At 42.0% G+C, this 22,814-nt stretch overlaps 1 protein-coding gene across 14 annotated transcripts in view; it reads left to right on the plus strand.

The window, feature by feature from the left end:
* The window catches only part of NFIA (nuclear factor I A), a 365,771-nt gene that overhangs the window by 55,576 nt on the left and 287,381 nt on the right, over positions 1-22,814 (plus strand). For 7 of the 14 annotated variants that reach the window (XM_028142302.2, XM_028142299.2, XM_028142310.2 and 4 more), the window contains exon 3: positions 17,842-17,916. The exons of 3 other annotated variants lie outside the window; for them this stretch is intronic. In XM_028142302.2, the coding sequence (XP_027998103.1) occupies positions 17,842-17,916 (75 nt within the window). Of the gene's footprint in view, positions 1-17,841; positions 17,917-18,460; positions 19,436-22,814 lie in introns of those variants that run through there. 4 more of the 14 variants (XR_008556936.1, XR_008556937.1, XR_008556935.1 and 1 more) reach the window with 4 other exon arrangements.

Below are 22,814 nucleotides of genomic sequence, written 5' to 3' on the forward strand. Positions count from 1 at the left end.
TACAAAGGAAGGGTGGAGGAGACCTAATTTGACAGCAGTTCATGTGGAAACCACCCAAGAGTGTAAGTTGACCACAAGATTAACAGGGGCCAGCAATGCGACATTGCCGTTTTCTAAAGCTAATGCTGTGTTGGGCTGTGGTCAGACCACAACTGGAATGTTTTTGCCCAGTTTTGGGTACAAAATGCTTAGAGGTTTGCCAACAGACTGGAGACCTGGATGCTAATGGATCAGGAAATCACATTCGAACAGGGGCAGTAGAGGAAAGTGTGGCTATTAAAGCCTGGAGAAGAGATTCCTTAAGAGCAGGCTTAAATATTGAAGTGTCTGGGATATTGTCTGTTGCTCCACAAGACAGAGTAGGAGGGTCTTTCACTGGAGCCCCAAACCCACAGGAAAAAACAGGTAAACACGAACTGAGTTAACATTTTGTACTGCCTGACGCGTGTTTCCAACAAATCTGCTTGCTCATCTTGCTGTATTTCAAAATGAGTAGCTGTTACCACTCCTCACCCTGTCATCCAGACCAGAAACTGAGCATCATCTTTCACTTGTCCCTTCCCCTCGAGGAGAAAACCCTGGCATTTAAAGTCAGCACCTATGGTAATGGGCTTTAGTTCATCACCAATGAACTCGTTTTGCTGAGAGCTCTTGATGGGGAGGCAAGACTTTTAAACTTGTTAATTTCTAAAGAGTTGTGAGCTAGTTAGCCCTGAGTGATGCCAGAGGAAAAGAATACTCACAGCAGAGGGGAAAATTTCACATCCTGTTTGGGGGCCAAGGTTAAATTCTGTGTGACTCAGCACACTGACATTCTATATGCCCCTTAAATCCCTTCTGTTTCCTCATCTGCTGGTCGTGACCTGTTTCATTTCCACACCAAAATAGTTTCATTAACACTGCAATCATGCTCAGAAGATAGTAGCTAACTGATGTAATTAACTGGTGTGTCAAAGGCTATTGGTTTATTACACACACAACTGTCTTTCCTGGTGGGAAGATGCACTTTCTGCTGACATAATAGATCTGCAAACACTACAAATTGCCACATAATCTGGGTGATGGTGAGGTGTTTGTGGTGATTCCACTTATGTAGACAGAATGGTGAGATCTGTTACTGTATTTTGCTCCTAAAAGGCAACTGTCCAAATGCTAATTGTTAGTTAAAACTGGAGAAGAGAAGGCAATTTAGTTTTGGGTCTTGGTAAGGTTCTTTTTCTTTTCTTCTTAAAAAAAAAAAATCTGTGCTTTTGGCATGCTAATGCATGCATTTAGTCTCTGCAAGAAATTTGCGTTTAAGAAAGAATTAGAAAAACACAAAGTGCTCAATCCATATCTCCTAAACAACAAAAAAGGCTGCAATTTCAAATGAGAAATTATGTTGCAAAGAAGAAAAAAGTGTTTATTATGGCTCAAAATTTTAATCACCCAAGGGCTGTAAAGTTAAAAATAGACAATTCTGCCTTCTGTTTATGGTAAACTTGGCTGAATCCCGGCAAATTTCAAAGCTGAACATACTGTATGTTATTTTTGCTTAATTTTAGATTCTACATTTTAAAAATTATTTCTTACAAGAAGCATATTTCAGGATATAAACTTAGCCTGAAGAACAGTATTCTTGATTTCTGCCCATATTGAAACTCCTTTGAAAATAGTAAACTATGGTTTTGGGATTTTCCTATTCCCAAGAGTCCAAATGGGTACCTTTCTCAGTCTTTTACATTATGAATGAACACAGGAATACGAAATTGTCAAGGTTGCTTTCTGTTATGGGTTCCCTCCATTGTAATTTTAGCTTTCTTAACAGGATGACTTGAGGCAAATATACTAACTTGCCCTGAAGTATTTTCCAGAGGGAGGGGCATCTTGTGTTGCCTTTAGTGTTTCAGGGAAGGAGACTGGAAGACACCCGTGAGACTCATGGCATCTCGAACGGTTAGCCATGTGCCAAGAATGTCAGAGGGAGCCTGGGATAGAACCTCCAGGCTGTGCCTACCGGACAGTGCAGCTTCTCTTCTGATGCGTTCACACCTGCCAGGAGAACCGCGTGTGTGGTGACTGTTTGGCCCCAGAGCAAGTAGGCTTGTTGACTCAACCCTCTTCATGCCTCCTCAGCGAGGAGGAACACCTGGCTTGCTTCACCTCTTTACATAACTCCTGTTGATTCTTGCCCCCGAGCTCTTCCAGGACGCTGTTTTGGATCTCTCCTCCCAAGGTTTTGAGAACAAGCCCTTTGGGGTATCAAAAAAAAATCTGGGAAAGGCATGTTTTTAACCCATTACTCAATGTGGCATGTGAGAATCAAACATGCCCACAGAGTGAATGACGTGCTTGGTAAATATTTGCTGAATATTGTTGCGTGAATGACTATTTACCGAAGCTCAGGACTTCTGACAGAGGTGTGTTTATGATGAAGTTAATCATAGCTACCACTGAAGAATTAGCACCACGTGCTAGACACATAGCTGAACACTGCAGATATGTTATTTTTTTATCTTCCAGAACCCATTTTATAGAAGAGAAAAGTAAGCTTTACTGGATGGGGAACTTACGCTGGAAAATTCAGCTATACAGCGTTAGCTGTGGAGAATTTGTACTTAATAAGTATAGAATTAGCACAATTCCATGTTCTTTCCAATGTGCCAAATCACCGTGATTGAGAAAGGTTGCAATAACAGCACCCATACATTGACACATGCTTTTGATCGGCCAAAGGATATGTCACAACATTCATTCAGGTGCTCACACCCTTAATCATGAGATAATCTCCTAGACTCCAGTCAGAACCTATTTACACCTAGTTTGTACACAATTTTAATAACATTGGTTATCTGCTTTTCAAGTACACAGCAGATTCATTCAGTCAGTAAATGTTTTTTGAATACCTGTTCTGTGCCAAGTGTTTTTTTCTGGATACAGTGAGCAAAAAAGAATTCTTGCCTTAAAGAGGTTATATTGCAGATTTATGCCTGGGTGGTTTTTAAAGTGTGATCCCTGGACCAGCAGCATCCACCTCATCTTAGGACTTGCTAGAACTGCAAATCCTTGGTCCCTACTCCAGACCCCCTGCATCAGTACTCTGTGTTACACAATCCCTCTCAGTGATCTTCATGCATACTAAAGCTTGAAAACCACCATTCTGGAAGGCTTCAAAAAATGTTTTTGTATTCCTGTGGCAGGTATCTCTGTAGAAAACTTTTGTCTCCAGATTTACCCAATGTGTGTATGTATGTTGAAGTCTGACCTGGTGGCATTTAGTGATGGGCAAAGCTCCGGTGCTGGGGGACACTGGGACACTTGTGTGTAAGAATACGGGCCCTAGAGTCACATGTACATGGATTCCGATTCTTTGCCAAGCCCTAGCCACCTGAATCCAGGAGAATTATGAAACCTCTCTAACTTTAGTTTTCTTGTTGTAAAAATGAACACGATAGCAATGGGGCCATACTTCATACTTAGCACAGCTGCTTAGTGCAGAGAAAATGCTCAATAACTAAATTGTTTTTATATCTCTAGGATCTAGCTCTGGGCTTGGCACAGGGTAGGTGCTCAGGGAACATTCTTTGAGAAAATGGATAGATGTTTATTTTCCTTTGTGTCAGCCATTAGCCTAAGGCCTGCAGCTCTTTAATTCCTACCCTTTGTCCATTGTTAGCAGAAGAAACCAGAATAATGAGACCCAGCATCTGGGCATACCTGATGTACAATGTCCTTTTGGAAATGTGATTTAGCCACAGCTGTTACTTAAGCCTCACCTGTCTAGGTGTGCAATGGCCCCTCCTCCCCCTTAGCCCTTAACTTTGGAATATTTCAAATGCCTATAAGATTTCATTTAATTAAGGGGCTTCATATCTGCCTATAGATATTTTATTCTCGAAATGCCAGTGGCATTACAGTAAATCTAAGAGAATCAAACCTCTGCCTGTTTTGTGCCGTTTCAGCACTAAGCCAAGGAGAAAAACTCTCAAGGAAATTAATGCTGTCCTCAAGCACGGCAGGGACATGGAGCTAACATATTGCCATATAACCTGGTTTCACTGACTTTCTCTCTGGATTTTTGTTTTGTCATTTTTATTGCACGTCACATTGTGTGGCTAAAATGAGAAGTACAATTATGAGGAGGATGTTTTCTCAAAATCGGCAGAGTCTGGACAATCAGATAATCTTTCAGAGGAAATGTTATCCACTGGAGATTTTGTTGTTCTTCACAAATTATCTTTTATCTCCAGACTGTCATTAATTCATGAAATATTATTGAGAGCCTACTGTGTGCCAGGCATTGTTCTAAGTGCTGGGCATACAGCAGTGAACACGAGGGACAAAAATCCCTGCCCTCCAGGTACTTGGCTACTTTCTTCTTCACACACACGAGTGTGTTTAGGGGTCTCTGGAGTAGAATTAGTCACAGAGCTGAGCTGGGGTGGGCTGGGCATGGCAGAGGCACTCACATATTAATTTCTCGGACACTTGGTGCTTGCTCACTTTCAGTCATATAAGCATGTTGAACCATTTGTAGTATTCTGCACCTGTTTTAAGGTTTATGTGTGAAGTTGAACTTCATCAGTAATGAACACTGTCACTGTCATTGTTTCTCTTCTCTGGTACATCCTGGGGCTCTGATTTGTGGGGTCAAGTCAGTGCTAATTTAACTCAATTCTTCTTCACTTCACTGCAAGCTCTGTGTTTCAGTTTCCTATGGCAGCTATAACAAATGACCACAAACTATGGTTTAAAACAGCATGAATTGCCCTAGCCAGTTTGGCTTAGTGGATAGAGCATTGGCCCACAGACTGAAGGGTCCTGGGTTTGATTCCAGTCAAGGGCACATACCTCGGTAGCAGACTTGATCCCCAGCCCTGGTTGGGGCGTGTGCGGGAGGCAACCAATCAATGTGTCTCTCTGTGTCTCTTCCCCTCCCTTTGTCCCTTTCTAAAAATCAATGGGAAAATATCCTCAGTTGAGGATTAACAAAAAGTAAAAGTAAAATGATAAACAAACAAACAAATAAATAAATAAAACAGCACAAATTTATTTTCTTACAGTTCTGGAGGTAGGAAGTCTAAAACTGGTCTGGTTTCAGCAGGGCTGGTTCCTTCCGGAGGCTCCTGGGGGGATCTGTTCCTTGCTTCTTCCAGCTTCCAGAGGCTGGTTTGGCTTCCCTTGGCTCATAGCTGCGTCATCCAGTCTCTGCTTCCTTCTCCCAGACCTTTGAGCCTCCTGCCTTTCTCTTACAGGGAACCTTGTGATTACATCATTGGGTCTACCTGGATAAAGCAGGATAACCTCCCCACCTGAAGATCCTCAACTTGGTCACATCTGCAAAATCCCTTTTGCCATGTTCATGGGATCTGGGATCAGGATGTGGACATCTTGGGGATGGGGAGGAGGGGATCAATAGTCAGCCAGCCACACCCTGTCAGAAGATTCCATTGTCCCTGGGTTCATCGGCTAATGAGCAGGTTTTGCTGGGTAGTATCTCACTGAAGGGCTGGTTCACGTGTCATGTCTCTGTGAACCTTTGGGTAACAACAGGAAGCTACTGACTAGTGCAACTATGGAAAGCTGTATCTGCACCTTCTCGTCAGTAGAATGTGGATCATTGCCAGTTGCTTGCATCATTTGGATTACATTTCCCAAACTCTACTTTGTTGGGTGGTACGGTTCATTTAGAAATGGGCAGAACATGACTCTGTAGTCGGGACAGAGAATCAAGTCAGCAGCAGATTCTATTGCGTTTCCAGACTATCAGGTGAAATGGGACAACGAAGGAGAACCGATGATGAATTACCTTCAGTATGGCTGACATCAAGGGAGATAAATAGGCAAACAGTGGTGGGAAAGTGAACCATTCCCTTTCTAATTCAATTTAGGAAAGTTTGGTGCAGAGAAGGTGCTTAGCCAACATTTGCTGAGGCTGAAAGAATAAGTGAATCAATTTTTTCCTCTTTTTCTTTTGGCTTTATAAGATTAAAAAATAATCCTTAGTCTCTTCCACTTTACTTATTTTTGCCCACATATCTGTAGCCTCAGTCTATACTTAGCGCTTTTGCTAAGACTGACTCATCTTTGTTTCTGATTGCCTTAGTGATATAAAACTCTGGTATCCATGGGAATGGTGTAAGACTGCCTTGCTTTCATGCTTGGGAGAATGTAAACCAGAAGGGCTAGCTACTGGTACCGGTACCAACTAACTCCTGAGAGCTGTAGGACAATCTCACTGTTAAATTCTTAAGCTGGTGTGGAAAACAGATGTGACTCAGATTTGGTCTCTGCTGGGGATCTGTGACTTTGGGCAAGTTGTTTAGCCCATCTGAGTTTCTTTATCTCAGTTTTTTTTTTTCATTTGTAAAATGGGGGAGCAATATTAACTCATAGGATTGTGTGACAATTAAAAGTGATTTTGTAAAGTGTCCTAGTCCATATCTGATGTTCAGCAAATGGTGGACATCTTTATGACTGTTACTGCTCTGAACCAGGCTGGGTGCAGGCCCTTGAGAGTTTCAATGAGGACAAGGTGATGGAGACCAGGGTAGAGCAGCTGAGTTAGATCTAAACAGTCTCTGTGCATCTCCAAAGGAGATTTTCCTTCTTCCTCTGGGAAAAATGCAGATATTTTAAGAAAGGAACCGAGAGTGTTTTCCCTATGTTCTGAAATTGATTACTAACTTTTAAATATACATGTTAGGAGTTAGGGTGATATAGGGGAGAGAACACTGACTCGTGTTCTGGGGCCAAGGCCTCGCCCCACTCATCTCCATGTTCTTTGGCCAAGTCCCTTTCTGTCACCACTCTATATCCTTCCCCTGGAGCCCAGTGCACTGGACCAGACGATTATCCTGTCCCTCTACTGTTTTCTTCCCAGGCAAGTGCTCTGCCTGTCTGGAAGTTCATATGAGTAGCCCCAGCTGGGTGGCTTTTATTCCAGAAATTCTCAGCAGAGAAATGGCTGGACATTGGAGTGTCCCTTTTTAAAAACTTTTTTTTTTTTTTAGAGAGAGGAATGGGGTGGTGGTAAAAGAGAGAGAGAAAGAAACTTCATGGGTTGCCTTCTTCATGTACCCCGATCAGGAATCAAACCCACAACTTAGGTTTGTGCCCTGATTGGGAATCAAATCCACCACCTTCTGGTGCACCGGATGACGTTCAAACCACCTGAGGCACACTGGCCAGGGCTGGTGTGTCCCTTTTGATTTGACATTTTGGGCATCCTTTTATGGTACAACTAGTGGCCTGGTGCACGAATTCATGCACATTGAAAGGAAATTAATTCGAGGAAATATTTTAATATCGCTTGAACCACATCCAGCATGGCCAGGGGTGAATCTGAGGAGGGGTGGTGAAGGATTAAAGAAGACAGACGAGAGAGAATACAGTTGGGGCCAGGTGGGACACTGTCCTCGGATGGAGAAACTGCCACAGCCTGTAAGCCGAGTCCTTATTTTATAGTCAGATCCCACGAGGCAAAGCAAGGGCGTGGTCAGGATGTTTACAATGTTCTCATGAGTTTTGAGTCTACTTAATTACATGCACCTGAGAACTCTATCAAGCTTTGTTTTGGCAGCACTTGTTGCACCTCCTGTAGCCCAGCCACTTGGGACCACAGGTTCGGACCATAAGGTCAAGCTTACAACCATAGCCTTTGGCTATAATTGTGCTGGGAGGGCTTTGCCCTCCAAGCTTGGACCTGCATGTGGCTTTGCCATGAGAGTACAGTGTCCTCTCATTAGTCCCAGGCTTGAACCTGTCCAAATGCTGTAGCTGCTCTCCACAATTGCTATTCACCCTTTCTCTATAATAGATGTGTCAACCAAATTCACGATTGACAGTGACAGATCAAAACACACACGTGAGATTGGCGCCAGCGAGAGCTTTATATGTATCGTGCATGTGTGAGTCAACTTAGCCTTTTTAAAAAAATATATTTTACTGATTTTTTTACAGAGAGGAAGGGAGAGGGATAGAGAGTTAGAAACATCAATGAGAGAGAAACATCAATCAGCTGCCTCCTGTACACTCCCTACTGGGTATGTGTCCGCAACCATCATACATGCTCTTGACCGGAATCAAACCTGGGACCCTTGAGTCCGCAGGCCGACACTCTATCTACTGAGCCAAACTGGTCAGGGCAACTTAGCCTTTTATATATATATATATAGAATAAACTTGCTTAATTAGACCTTCTTTCTGATGTAGCTAAACTTTTTCCAGCCCAGTGAAGACACCCCAACTTCTCTTTCAGGTAATTGTCAGCAACACAGCAGTAAATATCAACACAAAGCAGATTATTATTATAGATCATGCAGGGAGAACAAAGGGTAAAATATTTTTTAAAATATATTTTATTGATTTTTTTTAGAGAGGAAGGGAGAGGGATAGAGAGTTAGAAACATCGATGAGAGAGAAACATCAATCAGCTGCCTCCCGCACACTCCCCACTGGGGACGTGCCTGCAACCAAGGTACATGCCCTTGACCGGAATCGAACCTGGTACCCTTCAGTCTGCAGGCCGACTCTCTATCCACTGAGCCAAACCGATTAGGGCAGGAGTAAAATATTTAACTGCAGCAGTGTTTGACTATATTCTGCACAGTGAGAAAACCTGAAGTCATTTTCAAGGTCCACCATTTCTTACTTCTTTTCAGTTGGGTCAAATTTCTAAGCTTTCTAAATCTCCATTTTCTGGCTAATGAAAAGAAAATAGGATTCCATCGAGTCTCCTATCTACCTACTCCAGGACTTATGTGAGGATCAAATGAGATGAGGCACAGAAAAATGCTTCACAGATGTCCGGTTAAAGTGTAAAATGTTTCCACCTGGCTATAAAGCAAGTTGTGTTCCTGGGCTGAAGAAACTGCAAGAGGCTAGTTGCTAGGGAAAGGAAGCCAGGTGTTGCTACGAGATGTCATTACCCAGATGGACACTTAGCATATTAGCCTTTTATATATAGTATAGATTGTACTTGGCCAAAATGTCTTCAAGCTCAGAAATTCTGTGAGTGGAAACTCTTTGAATAAATGTAAACCAAGAAAAAATTTTCAGGGCAAATTTTAAAATTCTCACATGGCTTGGTTATAGCAACTGCTTAACACCCCAGACTTTTCCCGGGGTGTGGCTAATGCTTGCCTTTGAATAGGGAATGAATTTCCCAGCTTCCCATGAACAACAATAACAAAAACTCCTCCAACAAACCCCAAAGTGTCTGAAGCGCTGGCTTTCTTCTCAAAGAGCCAATCGAATCCTCTTCTGTTGGCTCAAGAGCTATCAGCAGTATTGAACAATTAGACTAGAGGGAAGGGTTGTGAACAGTTTTTCCCTAAAGGCTTTGGAAATTCACAAAGGCCATATTAGTAAGAAGAGGAAGGAGGGAGATGAGGAGAATGGGGGCTGGGAGGAACAATTCAGAAGTGGAGAGGGTGATTGGAGGGGTTTGTTTCCCAGATAGTTTTCAAAGAAAAGAGATTTGTGTAGTTTGCTGTGGGGCTGAGAACACAGTGCAAGACCAGTGATGTTCTTTTTATAAATCCAACAAATACTTTCTCTGGCATATTCCTTTTAGGCTAACAAAGTATCTTCCTTTCCTTTTTCATGGTCATTAATAGCAAGAGCTTATGGCCTTTTTGCTTCCCTGAGGCTCAGAATTGGGTGGAGAGAAGGATATACATAAGAGGGGAAATTGACATTTTGCAGATTTTTCTTGAATTTTGTCACAGACAAGAGAAAACTATCCAAAGCGTAGGGAAGGCTCAGGTTTTCATTTTAGTCTGGAGTGATGGAGGGTGATGGATTTCTTTCTTTCAAGGGGCTGATGTAGGAGGTCAGAGTCTTAGACAGAGAAGAAGCCAGGGGAAGAGAGAAAAAAAGAATTAGATTTATGACCTTCTGGATCCCAGCTTTTATGTCATGTGTGTTACCATTCCCAATACTGGAAGTTCATGACACCCCGAGAAACCACCGTGGAACTCAGAGCAGTAATCTGCATGCAGAGGTGGAATTAAACAGCCCAGCAATGGCTTTGATTCAGAGACACACACAGTCCTATCCTGGATCTGGAGTGCTGCTTTCCTTTTAGTTTGTCCTCTAGGCATAGAATCCAGTGTTTCAGGGACTGATGAGGCAGACCACCCAAGGCTGCTCATGCTATACCGAGGGTGGTGGATGATGATGCTTACAGATGAGTCATTTCAACAATGGGGCTGCCCCATTATTTGTTCTGCATTCAGTCCTCCCCACTCAGAACACAGAAACCTTTGCATCTGTCACCAAACAATACTACACTGATAGGTGTTTCTCAGAGACCCCCATCCTGGTCCCATAACCCTGAGCTAATAATTGAAGATCTTTAAAAATGTATGTATCTTCCATTTTTATTCCATATGGCCCCTTAGGTAACATGACCCAATGTGACCATTAAATGACCCTGCTTACACTTGGATTACTCAGTACAAAGCAAATTTATGGTTGTTTATTCTCTCCTCCTATCAGCTATTAGTGCCTAATCATATGGTCTATCGATCATGAGATTAATCGCCTGCTCAAAGAGGCAGCAGGTCTTGTGGAATGCTGCACTGCGCCAGACTGAACTTCAACCTTTTCTACAAACCGGAGGAGTCAAAAAAGCATCTTTCACTGCCTGAAGTCCCTGGTCCCAGGCCTCCTGAACCCCAGGAGGTAAATCCCTGCTTTTTCAAACAGTGTACTTTGCACTTCCCTTCCTTGTGTCAAACTTCACCTCATTGATTCAGGCAGGCACTTGCAAATACAATCCTTTGCAAGGCATCCTATAAACAATGCTCTAAACTGAAAATACGAGGGCTTTCTTAGACAAAGCCCCATAGTGCTGCCATCATTAAAGGTCTGTCAGAAATTTCTATTACAAAGTCTCATTTTGGGAGATCTATCACTGGGCCATTGAAGTGTTTTTGGGCTCAGACTTTTCAAGATTATCATGATCTGAGCCTCCCAACCCCCCTTTTTTTTGTGGAATATGTTTATTTAAAGATGAAAATAATGAAGTCCAGACACATTATGGCCTAGTAGCACATTTCTACAAAGATGGAACACTTTAAATTTGAGTAGCACTGGCTTCTCTTCACCTCTGTGTCCTCCTGGGAGTTATGAGAGCAGAGAATCAGTGTAGCATTCTTGCTGTATGGCAATGTTTGTTTCCTGGTCTGTGTATCCCACTGGAAGGAGAGTGAGGGTAGGGATCTTAAGTCATTTGTCTTGGATGCCCTGCTTTTACCAGTGGGCCTTACCCAACATAAGCACAGGCTTGGTTCAGTTCATGTACCAAAGGATGGGAATTGGGAAGCTTCCTGTCTGGTCCTGACATGGTTGTTGAAGGTGGGCAGTCATTCCAGGCAGTGAATGTAGACAAGTCGCTTTCCTTCTCTAAGAACAGGTCTCCTGGTCAGTGAACTGAGTGGGCTGGCTGGTCAGTCGTTGTTCTCTGAGTTGAATGCTGCCAGCACAGTGTTTCCAAACATTGGAATCTGAACACCCTTAGGTGGAATCTGGACTGTCAAGTTTGCCACCGTCCCCAGCGTTTCCTGTGACGTCATGTTGCATCAGCGGCCTGCTTCAGGCATCTGCCCGTATGGCCTGTGCTTATTATTCCTTGTCGTTATGTGTTTATAACATGATCTTTTGCTTTGTTGTTATGGTGAGGGTCTGAGATTTAGGTTAGCTGGGGATGCTTTTGACTATGTTTTTAATTCTAACTCCCAATTATCAATAAGAACCTTAACTATTATTTTTTATTGCATGTTTAGAAAGCCTTTGTCTTCTAGACAAACTGCATTGGTTAATAACTAATTTACTTTCCCATTTTTAAAGCAAACAGACAGAAATGGGCCATCAGCAGTGAGAATATGCCGTAGTTTCTGTGTAAACAGTCAGTTGAGGTTTTAGCAGGCCTGTGCAGTTGTTTCATGGATAAGTGTATAGTTTTAGTTGAGGTTTTAATATTCTAAACATAGCTCCAAGGCCTTCCTGCTTTTTTAGACATGTGATGTCCCAAGGACTGTAGGTGAGTGCTTAGTTTATTTTTTTAGGAGTTGCTCTCCTCAGCGCTTCAAGTAAAGGGTTGGTCTACATATGTAGTCCACATCTTTTTTCCCTTCTTTATTTTATTTTTTCCCATCACCATTTATTCCCCATACCCTCCTCCATTTCCCTCCCCCCTCCCCCCATAATCACTGAACTGTTGTCCATGTCCATGAGTTCTTTCTACAGTCCACGTCTTTTATTTATTTACTAGAGGCCTGGTGCACGAATTTGTGCATGGGTGGGGTCCCTTGGGGTGGCCTGCGGAGATTGGGCCTCAGCTTGCGCCCTCAGCCTCACAGCCCTGCAGCGCCACCTGGCACCCCACCTTGGCCTGGCGCCGCCCCCTCACCTGCTCCACCATCCCGTCTGCAGAGCGATCGATGGGGTGGGGACTCCCGCCTGGCTTCCTCAGCGCCTGGGAGCCAGGCAGTAGGTCCCCCCACCCCTGCCACTGCCAGTCACTGTCTGAGGGGCTACGTAGGCAGGGCGATCGGGCCCCTGCTTGCACCTGCCTTAGCCTGGTGCTGCCTGCTCACCTGCTCTACCATCCCGCCGCGGTCCCACTCTCGTCGGGGCCCATCAGGGCCTGCAGTACCTCCAGTGCCGCCCACTGCCAGCACTATGTCACTGACACCTGCCATGTTCTGCACTGCCCCCTGGTGGTCAGCGCACATCATAGTGAGTGGTCGAACTCTTGGTCTCCCTGTCGAACTTCTGGTGGAACAACAGCCCGAGGGGACAATTTGCATGTTAGGATTTTATTATATAGGATATTCATTGACTTCAGAGAGGATGGGAGAGGGAGAGAGAGACAGAAACATCAATGATGAGAGAGAATCACTGATCAGCTGCCTCCTGCACACCTCCCACTGGGGACCAAGCCTGCAACCTGGGCATGTGCCCTTAACAGGAATCGAACCCGACCCTTCAGTCCACAGGCCAATGCTCTGTCCACTGAGCCAAACCAGCTAGGGCCAGTCCACGACTATTAAATTGTCTCCTTATTGGACAGTTTAGGAAAGGAAGTCTCTATAAAACTTGGCATTAAGGAGACAATTTGATGAGAGGAAAGAAACTACCTAATATAAGTTTACCCCAAGGCCCTTGCTACATTTTCTCCCTTTAGTCAAGAGTATTTTGACCCGCCAGAGTGACAGTTGGTTGAGCTGGTTGAGCGGCATCCCATGTACTAAAGAGTTGCCAGTTTGATTCCCAGTTAGGGCACAGGCCTGGGTTGCAGGTTTGATCCCTGGTCAGGGCTCATCTTGTCTCTCTCCCTCTCCCTCTCTCTCTCTCTCTCTCTCTCTCTCCCTCTCTCTCTCTCTCTCTCTCTCTCAATTCCTCTTCCTTCCTCTCTGTAAGCATGCCCTTGGGTGAGGATTAAAAGAGTATTTTAAAGGCTTGTTAAAAGGAGTGGGAGACAGTTTGACACTTGACTCCCAAGCTAAGGAGAATACTTTTTTTAAAAAAAAAATCTCAATTCAGACTGTTGGTGAATATTGTAGATTGAGAATTTAAAAACAAACATTTAAATAGAACAAATTTAAGCTCTGTAGCAGTGATTTTCAACTGGCATGCCGCAAGAATTTTTAAAACATGCACTATCTGATGATTGAGTTAGGGGCACTGACCTCTTTTTCCTTAGATTGTCAAATAAAAAAGTGACAACAGCTAGCACAACAATAGCCATCTGGTGTGAATGAATCAAAATTATGCCTTTTTTGGGTCAGATTGGCAAACAAATAATTTTTGGTGTGCTGCAGAATTTTAGTGATTAGTTTATGTGTGCCATGAGATGAAAAAGGTTGGAAATCGCTGATCTATAGCAGAGAAGTAGTCTGCATTTAAGCCAGTCTTGAGGCCTGATCTTTGGTGTTTCAAGTAGTCAACATCAAGTGAGAGTAGAGGGCTTTGAAGACGGCACTGGGTTTAACCAGATTACAACATGGATCCAATTAACAACAACAAGAAGCAGCAGTGTCTGCATTGTGGCTAAGAGTTTAGGCCCTGGGGTTCCACTAATTTGGGTTTATTTCTGCCTTGTTTCCTTAATCAGTCCTCACCTTCAAAAGGGTACTTAAATCTCCATAAGCCTCAGTTTCCTCACTTATAAAATGGGGATAATAATAGCTCGTTGTGAGGAATAAATGAGAGTAAGTCACATAAAGGATTTATCGTGTTGGTCACAGAATAAACAAACACTAATTGTCATTATTCGCTAGGACATAGTGGAAATATAGTTCTGAGCTTTGAGTTTAAAGATATTCTTTCATAAGTATGTCCATACATGCTGGGTCACCTACTTACATTTCCAGAAAATTGTATGTTTCACCAGTCCAAATGTGCTTTTAGTTTTTTAGGAAACAAAATATTGTTCAACTTTAAAAATCTGAAGTTGAAATCTCTCTTACATTTCCTTTCCCCTCCAGCTCAATCCAAGTTAAAGTTTCATTGCAAAAGTTTCATGGATTCTTATTAGCATTAATTATTATGTGTGTGCTGGTGACAGTTCCATAGTGAGTGCATTAAGAATTAAAACCCTTGAGAAAACTTTAAACCCTCATGGGCTCAAAGAGCTGGAAGGGGCCTGAGAGATCATCTCTTCTAAGCCCCATTTTACAGATAAGGAACGTGCTTATTACAAGGTAAAATAATGGCTTTTTAATTTGTATTCTCGCTGGAATCTGCACTCATTTGCCATGTTGTGATTATGTTCTTATTGTGGGACTTGTGTGTATTTATTAGAGACCATTGAGATGTAGCATTGGGCATTACTTTTGTGGTAAAGGCACGGGGGGCAGTAATCATTATTAATGGATTCCATTATTTGGGAGAGCATTTTACTGACTGTGGAGAATTCATTGCATTGATCTATTGTGCCACGTTTGTATTATACCAGGTAGTTTAAAATGATATTCTCTAAACTGTTAGGCTGAAAAATTGTCCAATGTTGGCAGTTATCCCATCAGTAAGACCTTCCTTTGACTACTGAAAATACATAGTTCTGTTGAAAGAAACCTTTTGACTGGTCCCCAGTGCCCTGAATGTGTTTAAATCCCTCACTACTGAAATAGGAGGATTACTACTGCTATCATTGTTCTAAAACAAACTTCCTTTTGGACGATAACAGCAGCGGTAAATCAGATGTTGAAGAAAGTACCAGCTTAACTTCAGTTTGCTTTAAAAGGGTTTCCCCTTTAATTGACAAGTGTCATGTATAATAGAGCATGGCAACTCGCATGGAAAACCGTGCGGCCGGACTTCCCGCTGGGGTTGGAGTTCTTAATGAACATGCGAGTGAATACACTGTGGCAAAAAATTAAAGCCCCCCAGCTGTGGAGCCTTCATTCTGTTCACCGAGGCCCGTGGGTGATCGGCACCAGCCACGCCGATGACCGGAGACCTGGGCTGGTCACGTGGCTGCTCTGTAGCTGTGAGCTAGGGTGACTGTGTGCTTGCCGGTGACATTGCGAATAATGGCACAGATTCGAATGTCCTATCCAAGGAGGAAACAAGCCAACATTATTTTTATTTTTAAATGTGAAGACAAGAAGCTGTTCGCAGCAAACGCAGTCTCTTCTCAGAGTGGCGGTTTCCTTGCTCTGGACCACTCGCTAGCGTTCCTAAGTTTCCTTACTTTAGTTCCCCTTCCCTGCCCCTTCCCTTCACTCTCCAGAGGAGAACAGACTGAATTTTTTTTCAGAGGTGATGTTTACAGCAGTTGCACACACTCGAATAAGCACTTAGAATAACATCAATAGAGGAAGGGAAAAAAAGGGTGTATTATTATCAAATTAAGTAATGGATGGGCAGTGATATTTTATTTATTAGAGCTCGTCTGAGTACCGTTGGAAACAGTGTGTTGGTTCTGAAGTGCACAGATTAGAGAGGAATGTCGAGTTTGGAAACGTGGCAGCCTGCAGCACTGTGTATGGTTTAAATTAAACCTTTTTTTGGAAAGCAGAATAGCTCTAGGCCACATTTAAGGGGAAAGCTACAGCAGAGTGAGCTGGCTGTGGTTTTTCTTTTACTCTGTAACCGGCCCACTTTCCCTTGTTTTAACACAGAAAAAAGACTTTGGACTCTTTCAGACCAACCACATAGCTTCTCTGCTGACCACAAAAAGGAAGCTTGGCGTAGAAGCCATGGGATTAATACCCACTGTCTCTTAACCCAACAGAGTGTGAAAACTTTTATAAGAGATTTCTCTGGGCAGACTGACACTGTGGTTGGACTTTAAACATTTTAAATCAAGAACAACTCTGAATTGCATTATGCCACAGTGCTCTGTAAACTGTTATGTGCAATCCCACTGTTAAAAGTTGTTTACACGGATCCCCAGGTTTCAGAGGGATAAACCACTAACAGCTTTGTGTATCTTGATAAAGAAATGCAAGAGAATTAAAGGTATGCCCATGCCAAATTATCTCAGCGTAGGTAGCTCACAGTCAATCAGACTTTATTGTTCTTAGGCGAATGGAGGCAATTGGCTCTTGGCAGAAAAGCCCTTTCATCTTTGAAAATAATAAGATTAAGATTGTGGATTCTATTAATCACTTGATCAGCTTTATTAATTCAACACATTATTTTTAAACTGGAAAGAAACATTTTAATGGGGGGAATCTTTCTAAAGTAATTTTTGTGTTATTTAATATGCTGACCTACTAAGGTGTTATAAATGGTTGTTTCTGTGTTGTGAGCATTAATTTTTTTTTTTTTTTTGAGAGAGAGAGACATTGATTTGTTGTTCCACTTATTATGCATTCATTGGTTGATTCCTGTATGTGCCCTGACCGGAAATTGGACCCACAACCTTTGTATATTGAGATGATGCTTTAACCAACTGAGCTACCCGGCCAGGGCCCTGAGCATTAATTTAATTTTATTTATTGTTATTTTAAAATATATTTTTATTGATTTCAGAGAGGAAGGGAGAAGGAGAGAGAGTTAGAAACATCAATGAGACACATTGATCGGCTGCCTCCTGCACGCCCCCTACTGGGGATCGAGCCCACAACCCAGGCTCGTGCCCTGATTGGTTATCGAACCCAGACCTCTTGGTCCATGGGCCGATACTCAGTCCACTGAGCCACACCAGCTGGGTCTGAGCATTAATTTTAATGACTGGAATTTTACTACCCTGATTAATCATGTGTTTTCACAAAGCACCTCTGAAATTAGCAGAAATTATATTTATCTATTAAATACCTGGGATTGATATATTGTAAAAGAAATCATTTGAATTTACATTTTGCAATGCTGAAGTAAGGAGCTTTGCACAGGTGCACCGTATCAGCATTCTGCTTTCTGTTTAACACAGACTCCCAATCAAAAGAACTGATTTGAAAAGTTGAAGGAAAAACCTGCATACATTTCAAAATTGTGGTCTGACAGCAACCACTGAGTTCATTCTTGGTTGACTGTATGTCGCGAGAGGGGTTTACTTGCCGTCATTATAGAAATTGGTCTGCGTAACACTTCCTGTGTGTGAAGAAATGCAGTTGTCATCTTACCTAGACCTTTAAAAGAGAATTTAAATACTTCCAGTTGTGAGGAGCCTTGCATTTACTGTGGTTATTTCCCCAGGTGTCTTAGGAGCAGCTGTTTTGTGCTTTCCTAAACTTAATAGTTGAAGAATGTGGGAAAGAAATGGTGTCCTTTCTGGGTAAAGTATTTTAGCCCCCTTGGAGTAGTTGCATTGCATCTTGATCTTTTTTTCATCTTGGTAGAATTATACTGTAACTAATTGAATCCATTGATCACTGTCTTGTTTTTTTTCCATCTTCTTCTCAGAGGATTCATTTCATAGGGGTCTATACATCAGTCAAGAAAATGACTACAGAGGAATTACCAACACTCGTAAGAAAGGTAATTTAACCTAGTTTAATGTTTTTTTAAGGGCAACACTCTGTGAGTGTCCTTTACCTGGTGAGAGTTAACTTCTTACTTAGGCTTTGTTGGAAAACTAATCAAAATATGACACTGACCAGGACTTTCAGCGAGGGAGGAAAGGGAGAAAAGGCATCCGTCTTGGAATTAGATGGCCTGGATTCTAGGCCTATTCAATGCTCTCCAAACTTTAATGTGCATATGAATCGGCTGGGATATTGTAAGCTGCAGACTTGGATGTAGTTCAGTCTGTGGTATGTCTGAGATTTTGCGTTTCTGAAAAGCTTTCTGGAATGTCCTGCTGAAGCACCTCAGACCACGCCCATCCATTTTAGCACTTAACTGTGTAGCTTTGGATATACTGTTTAACAACTCTGCGTCTCAATTTCCTAATCTCCCAAATGGGGATGCTAATCTTTGCTCTGCCTACCTCGTCAGAGATAATATAGAGTCAAATGAGGTAATGTAGATGAAATTTTCAAAGGCTACGTAAGTATAAGACACGAATGATCTTTGTTTATAGATAAAGACATTCTTTGAATACCTTTCATCGAATCCTTGTGAGCTGTTCTGTGATGGGAAGCGCCCTGAACTGTGAGACAGGAGAGAGGGACTGGAATCGACACTTCTTTCATCCACTCTGCGCCTTGGGCCCAATCACTTCACGATTTTGGTTTTCCTCGTCTTATCTGTAAAATAAAGGCTTGACCTGGATTAGAGGATCTCAAAGTGTGGTCGCCAGCCCAGCAGCATCAGCATCACTTGGAACTTGGCTGCATTTCTCTGCCCTTCCTGACCTCCTGAGCCAGAAATTCTGGGGCTGGGGCCCAGCAACCTGTTTTTAACAAGTGCTTCAGGTGGTTCGGATACACGCTAAACTCTGAGAACCACTCTGAAGTGTCATCCAGCTTTGAAACGGGATGCTTCAGCATTGTCTTTATAGGGTTAGCCACAGGGATGCCTTACGGTGCAATCTAGAGAAACTCGCCTTCCTCATAGGAAGAGTTGGGAGTTGATATGCTCCAAGGGTGTTCGCCGAGCATGTAGAAAGGAGGGATGATCACCTGGGGGTTTAAGCCTCACCCCCCTGGAAATCAGAACAGATAATAACTGCATTGACCCACACCTTTCTGGCTTATCCCAGCTTTGGAGGCAGCTTTAGTGGCCCGTGAAAGCTGATGGAGTCAGAACGTGTAGCCTGAGGAGGTTCTCTTCCCTTCTCCTCTCCGCTCTCCTGGTAGCTGGCATCATGACACAGCCCCATCTAACATTTTTAGACATTTCAAGCACTGTCCCAAAGATCATCAGTCTATTTGCATAAGGTAGGTTGGTGTGAGATGAGAACTGAGAAAGTCAAATTCATGTTTTTCTTCAAGTCATTTACGGTTAGATTCCACATCCCTGCGCTTTTGTTTTCTGTTTGTACAGTTGGGAAAATACCTTAACACTAGAAGAAAGCACAACCAGCCTCCAGTTATTTATTTATAAATAAATAAAGGTAATATTATCTACCTAATACTTGTGTCTGGATTAAGTGGCATAGTATTTGTAAAGCACCCGTGCACTGCCTAGCCTCTCATAGTATCTCAGTAAATGGTAGCTAAGATCATTCAAAGTAGATTTTATCAAGTTCGAGCACTAAAGCTCATGATCTTTATTCGGAAGAGACCCTCAAGGAAGCCTACCAACTTTTATACAAGTCTGATTTTTCATTCCAGAGCAGCAAATAAACTCTAGTGGACACCTGCTTGAGTCTAGAAAGTGGACACAACAAGAGGTGTTAGCTGGCAAGCTGAATGGTGAGAGAAGACGTGGAGACACTCTTGAAAGTAGAGCAGATATGAGGTCGAGATGGACAGTAATTTGAGACCCCTCCACCCTATACATGCACACACATATGTATATACTGTATATGTATATGTGTGCAATATAAAAACATGTATATACAGTGCATATGTGTGCATACATGTATATATGTGTACAAATATAAACACATACAGATACACATATACATGTCAGTACATGCATTTTAATAAATATATGCATATTTATATATACACACACATACACAAGCACATTCAGATGTCCTATATACTAATATTCCTAAATATTTTTTGAGTATTTACTGTGATGGAACACTTTTGTGTAACTCATGTTCTTAATGATACCTTTGGGAAAAGATCAAGTTATGTTTTAGTGTATAAGAATATTGGTTACACATTACAGAAGATTGCTCTTCAAAATGAGTTAGTGTGGAAAGCAAAATCATCCTTAAAGTGATAAATATAAGCTTTGCAAATTCATATAATTATGGAATATCTGCAATTCTGAATGACCTTATAGATAATCTTATCCAGTGGTTTCAGATTTTCTTTAAACGGGGATCTTTTCTTCAGAATCTGATGCATGTGGAAGATAGATATATATATATTTAGGTTGAAAATAGTGTGGGGGTACTGGATCTCTGTTAGCTTTGGCCCTTCTGTTCTTTCTTCCAGAGGCAACTGAGTTGGAATCGATCCCTAGGGCAAGGAATCACCTGGAAGCTTGTTCTATGCAGAGTATGATCCTGAAGGTCTGGGGCGGGGCCTGAGACTCTGCATTTTTAAATTATTTTTTAAGTTTTTTTCATCACCACTCTGCATTTTTAATAAACTTGCGAGGTGTTAAATATACACTGATTACAGTTTGAGCAGCAAGGCCCTGGGGAACCTGTGCAGATAGTTTCTAAAACTTGGACGGGCCAACCTCTTCATTTTACCAATGTGAAAGGAAGGACTTGAACTTTATAAATGATTGGCTAAGCCTCTGCTCTTCTATATTATGCCTGAGAGGAGTGGCTGTGTTGTAGCCCTTCTGGCTGAATGATGTAACCCAGTCCCAGGGTCTCATTGGCACCCCCAGGGCCTTGCACAAACTTAGTTATCATTATAGATGATGCCAGGAATTTGTTCCCTTCCAGCCCACTCTCTGTCCCATGGAAAAACAGTGCTTTGAATCAGACTCCATTTAGAGTGGAACATTCTCATTACCCAGCAAGGGCTGAGGCTGGGAGCTGTGGTGTCTGCTGCCACAGCAGAATGGATACGCAGTTCTCAGCACCCCCAACATAATCCATAAAACTCTTTCAACGTCTTTTTTTTTTTTTTTTTGCATGATGTCTAGTGTTTGCAAATGGAAAATGGCTGAGAAAAAACAGAGTGAAAGTTTATATAAAATATTTATACCTTAAAGATCTTTTTATCTTGTGTCATTCAAGAGATAGAGAAGTGAAAAATGTATTGGGAGTACATTATCAAGAGTACATTATAAATTTAAATCTCAGATTGAATAATACCAGCTGCTAATGTGTGGAGCTTTGGAAATGAGTCACTTTTGAATCTTGAGAATTTACTGTACCAGGTCAGTTACACTTAAGAAGGAAGTGCCTTTTGAAAAAAAAAAATCCTATACCGGAATCAGGCCTTATACTAATGGGTATTAAAAATCAAACATTTGACATAATTGTCACGTTAGAATGTAGTTACCTAGGAATGAGAAATTTTAAGGAACATTTCTCAAAAACAGCAGATATTTTAGGTCTCTTCTTTGGGAAGCAGTATGACTTATGGCTAATAGTATATGTCTTAGAGTAAGAAAGACTTAGATTCAGATTTCTGTTCAATGCTTGTTAACTCTGTGATTTTGAATCAGTTACTTTCTCAGAGACTTGCTTTCATTATTTAAAAAAGTAAAAGTAACCCCACCAGTGTTGCTCAGTGGTTGAGCATCGACCTACGAATCAGGAGGTTATGATTTGATTCCTGGTCAGGGCACATGCCTGGGTTGCGGGCTCAATCCCCAGTAGGGGGCGTGCAAGAGGCAGCTGATTAATGATTTTTCTCTCAGCATTGATGTTTCTATCTCTCACTCTCCCTTTCTCTCCGAAATCAATAAAAATATATATTTTTAAAAATAAAGGTAATATTATCTACCTAATACTTTTATTTCTGGATTAAGTGGCATAGTATTTGTAAAGCACCCCATACACTGCCGAGCCTCTCATAATATCATCACCATCATATTGCCTTTAGCCCTAACCAGTATTATGAGGCCCTGTAGTCATATGGTGTCTTTCTCCTCTTTGTGTAGGTGTGTAAACCAAAATCTATGTGCCTGTTGAAAAAGTTAGTAGCAAAAGAACATATATTTTCATAACTGAGACTTTGACTATCTAAGCCAGATACCTTGGACCTAGGAAGGAAAAAAAAAATACATATTTTGTTGGTTATAATGGTCATTTGTTTTTAGAGTGCATAGTATTTACTTTTGTAGGCTGTATACTAGGATCTCAAATTCATATTTTTATGGCAGGAGGAAGGGTAACTAAAGGAGTGAAGTAGGCAGTGAACAGGGAGAGCCCAAGCCCCATCTGAAAGTCAGCGAGTCCCATGGAAAGGCCCCTTAGTTCTAGTCAATTGGTATTGGGTGTTGTGTGAAACCTGGGACCAGTGTCCTGGTTTCTTTCTTTCTTTTTTTTTAAAAAGAATCAGGACCTCCAGATTTTCATATGAATCAGTAAATGTCTTAAATAATGGCAGCTGTATCTTGAGAATGCTGTTGGCTGCAAGAAACAAAAAACAATGGTTTAAACAAAGGTTTATTTTTCTTGCATAACTGTTAAGTCCAGAGGTGGTAACTAGTGTTGGCTTGTTTGCTCACTCATACCAACAAGCGTCCAGGCACTTTTCATTTTTCTGCCCTGACATTTTATTTGTTGACTTGTTTTTCATAATTCTTGTCATGTATGTTCAAGGTAGAGGATGGGGATATGGGTCATGCTAGCCTAATTTGTTCCATTTATCAGGAAACACTTCATGAGAAACTATGTAAGTGAC

Source organism: Eptesicus fuscus, chromosome 9 (genome assembly GCF_027574615.1).
Source record: "Eptesicus fuscus isolate TK198812 chromosome 9, DD_ASM_mEF_20220401, whole genome shotgun sequence".
NCBI lineage: Eukaryota > Metazoa > Chordata > Mammalia > Chiroptera > Vespertilionidae > Eptesicus > Eptesicus fuscus.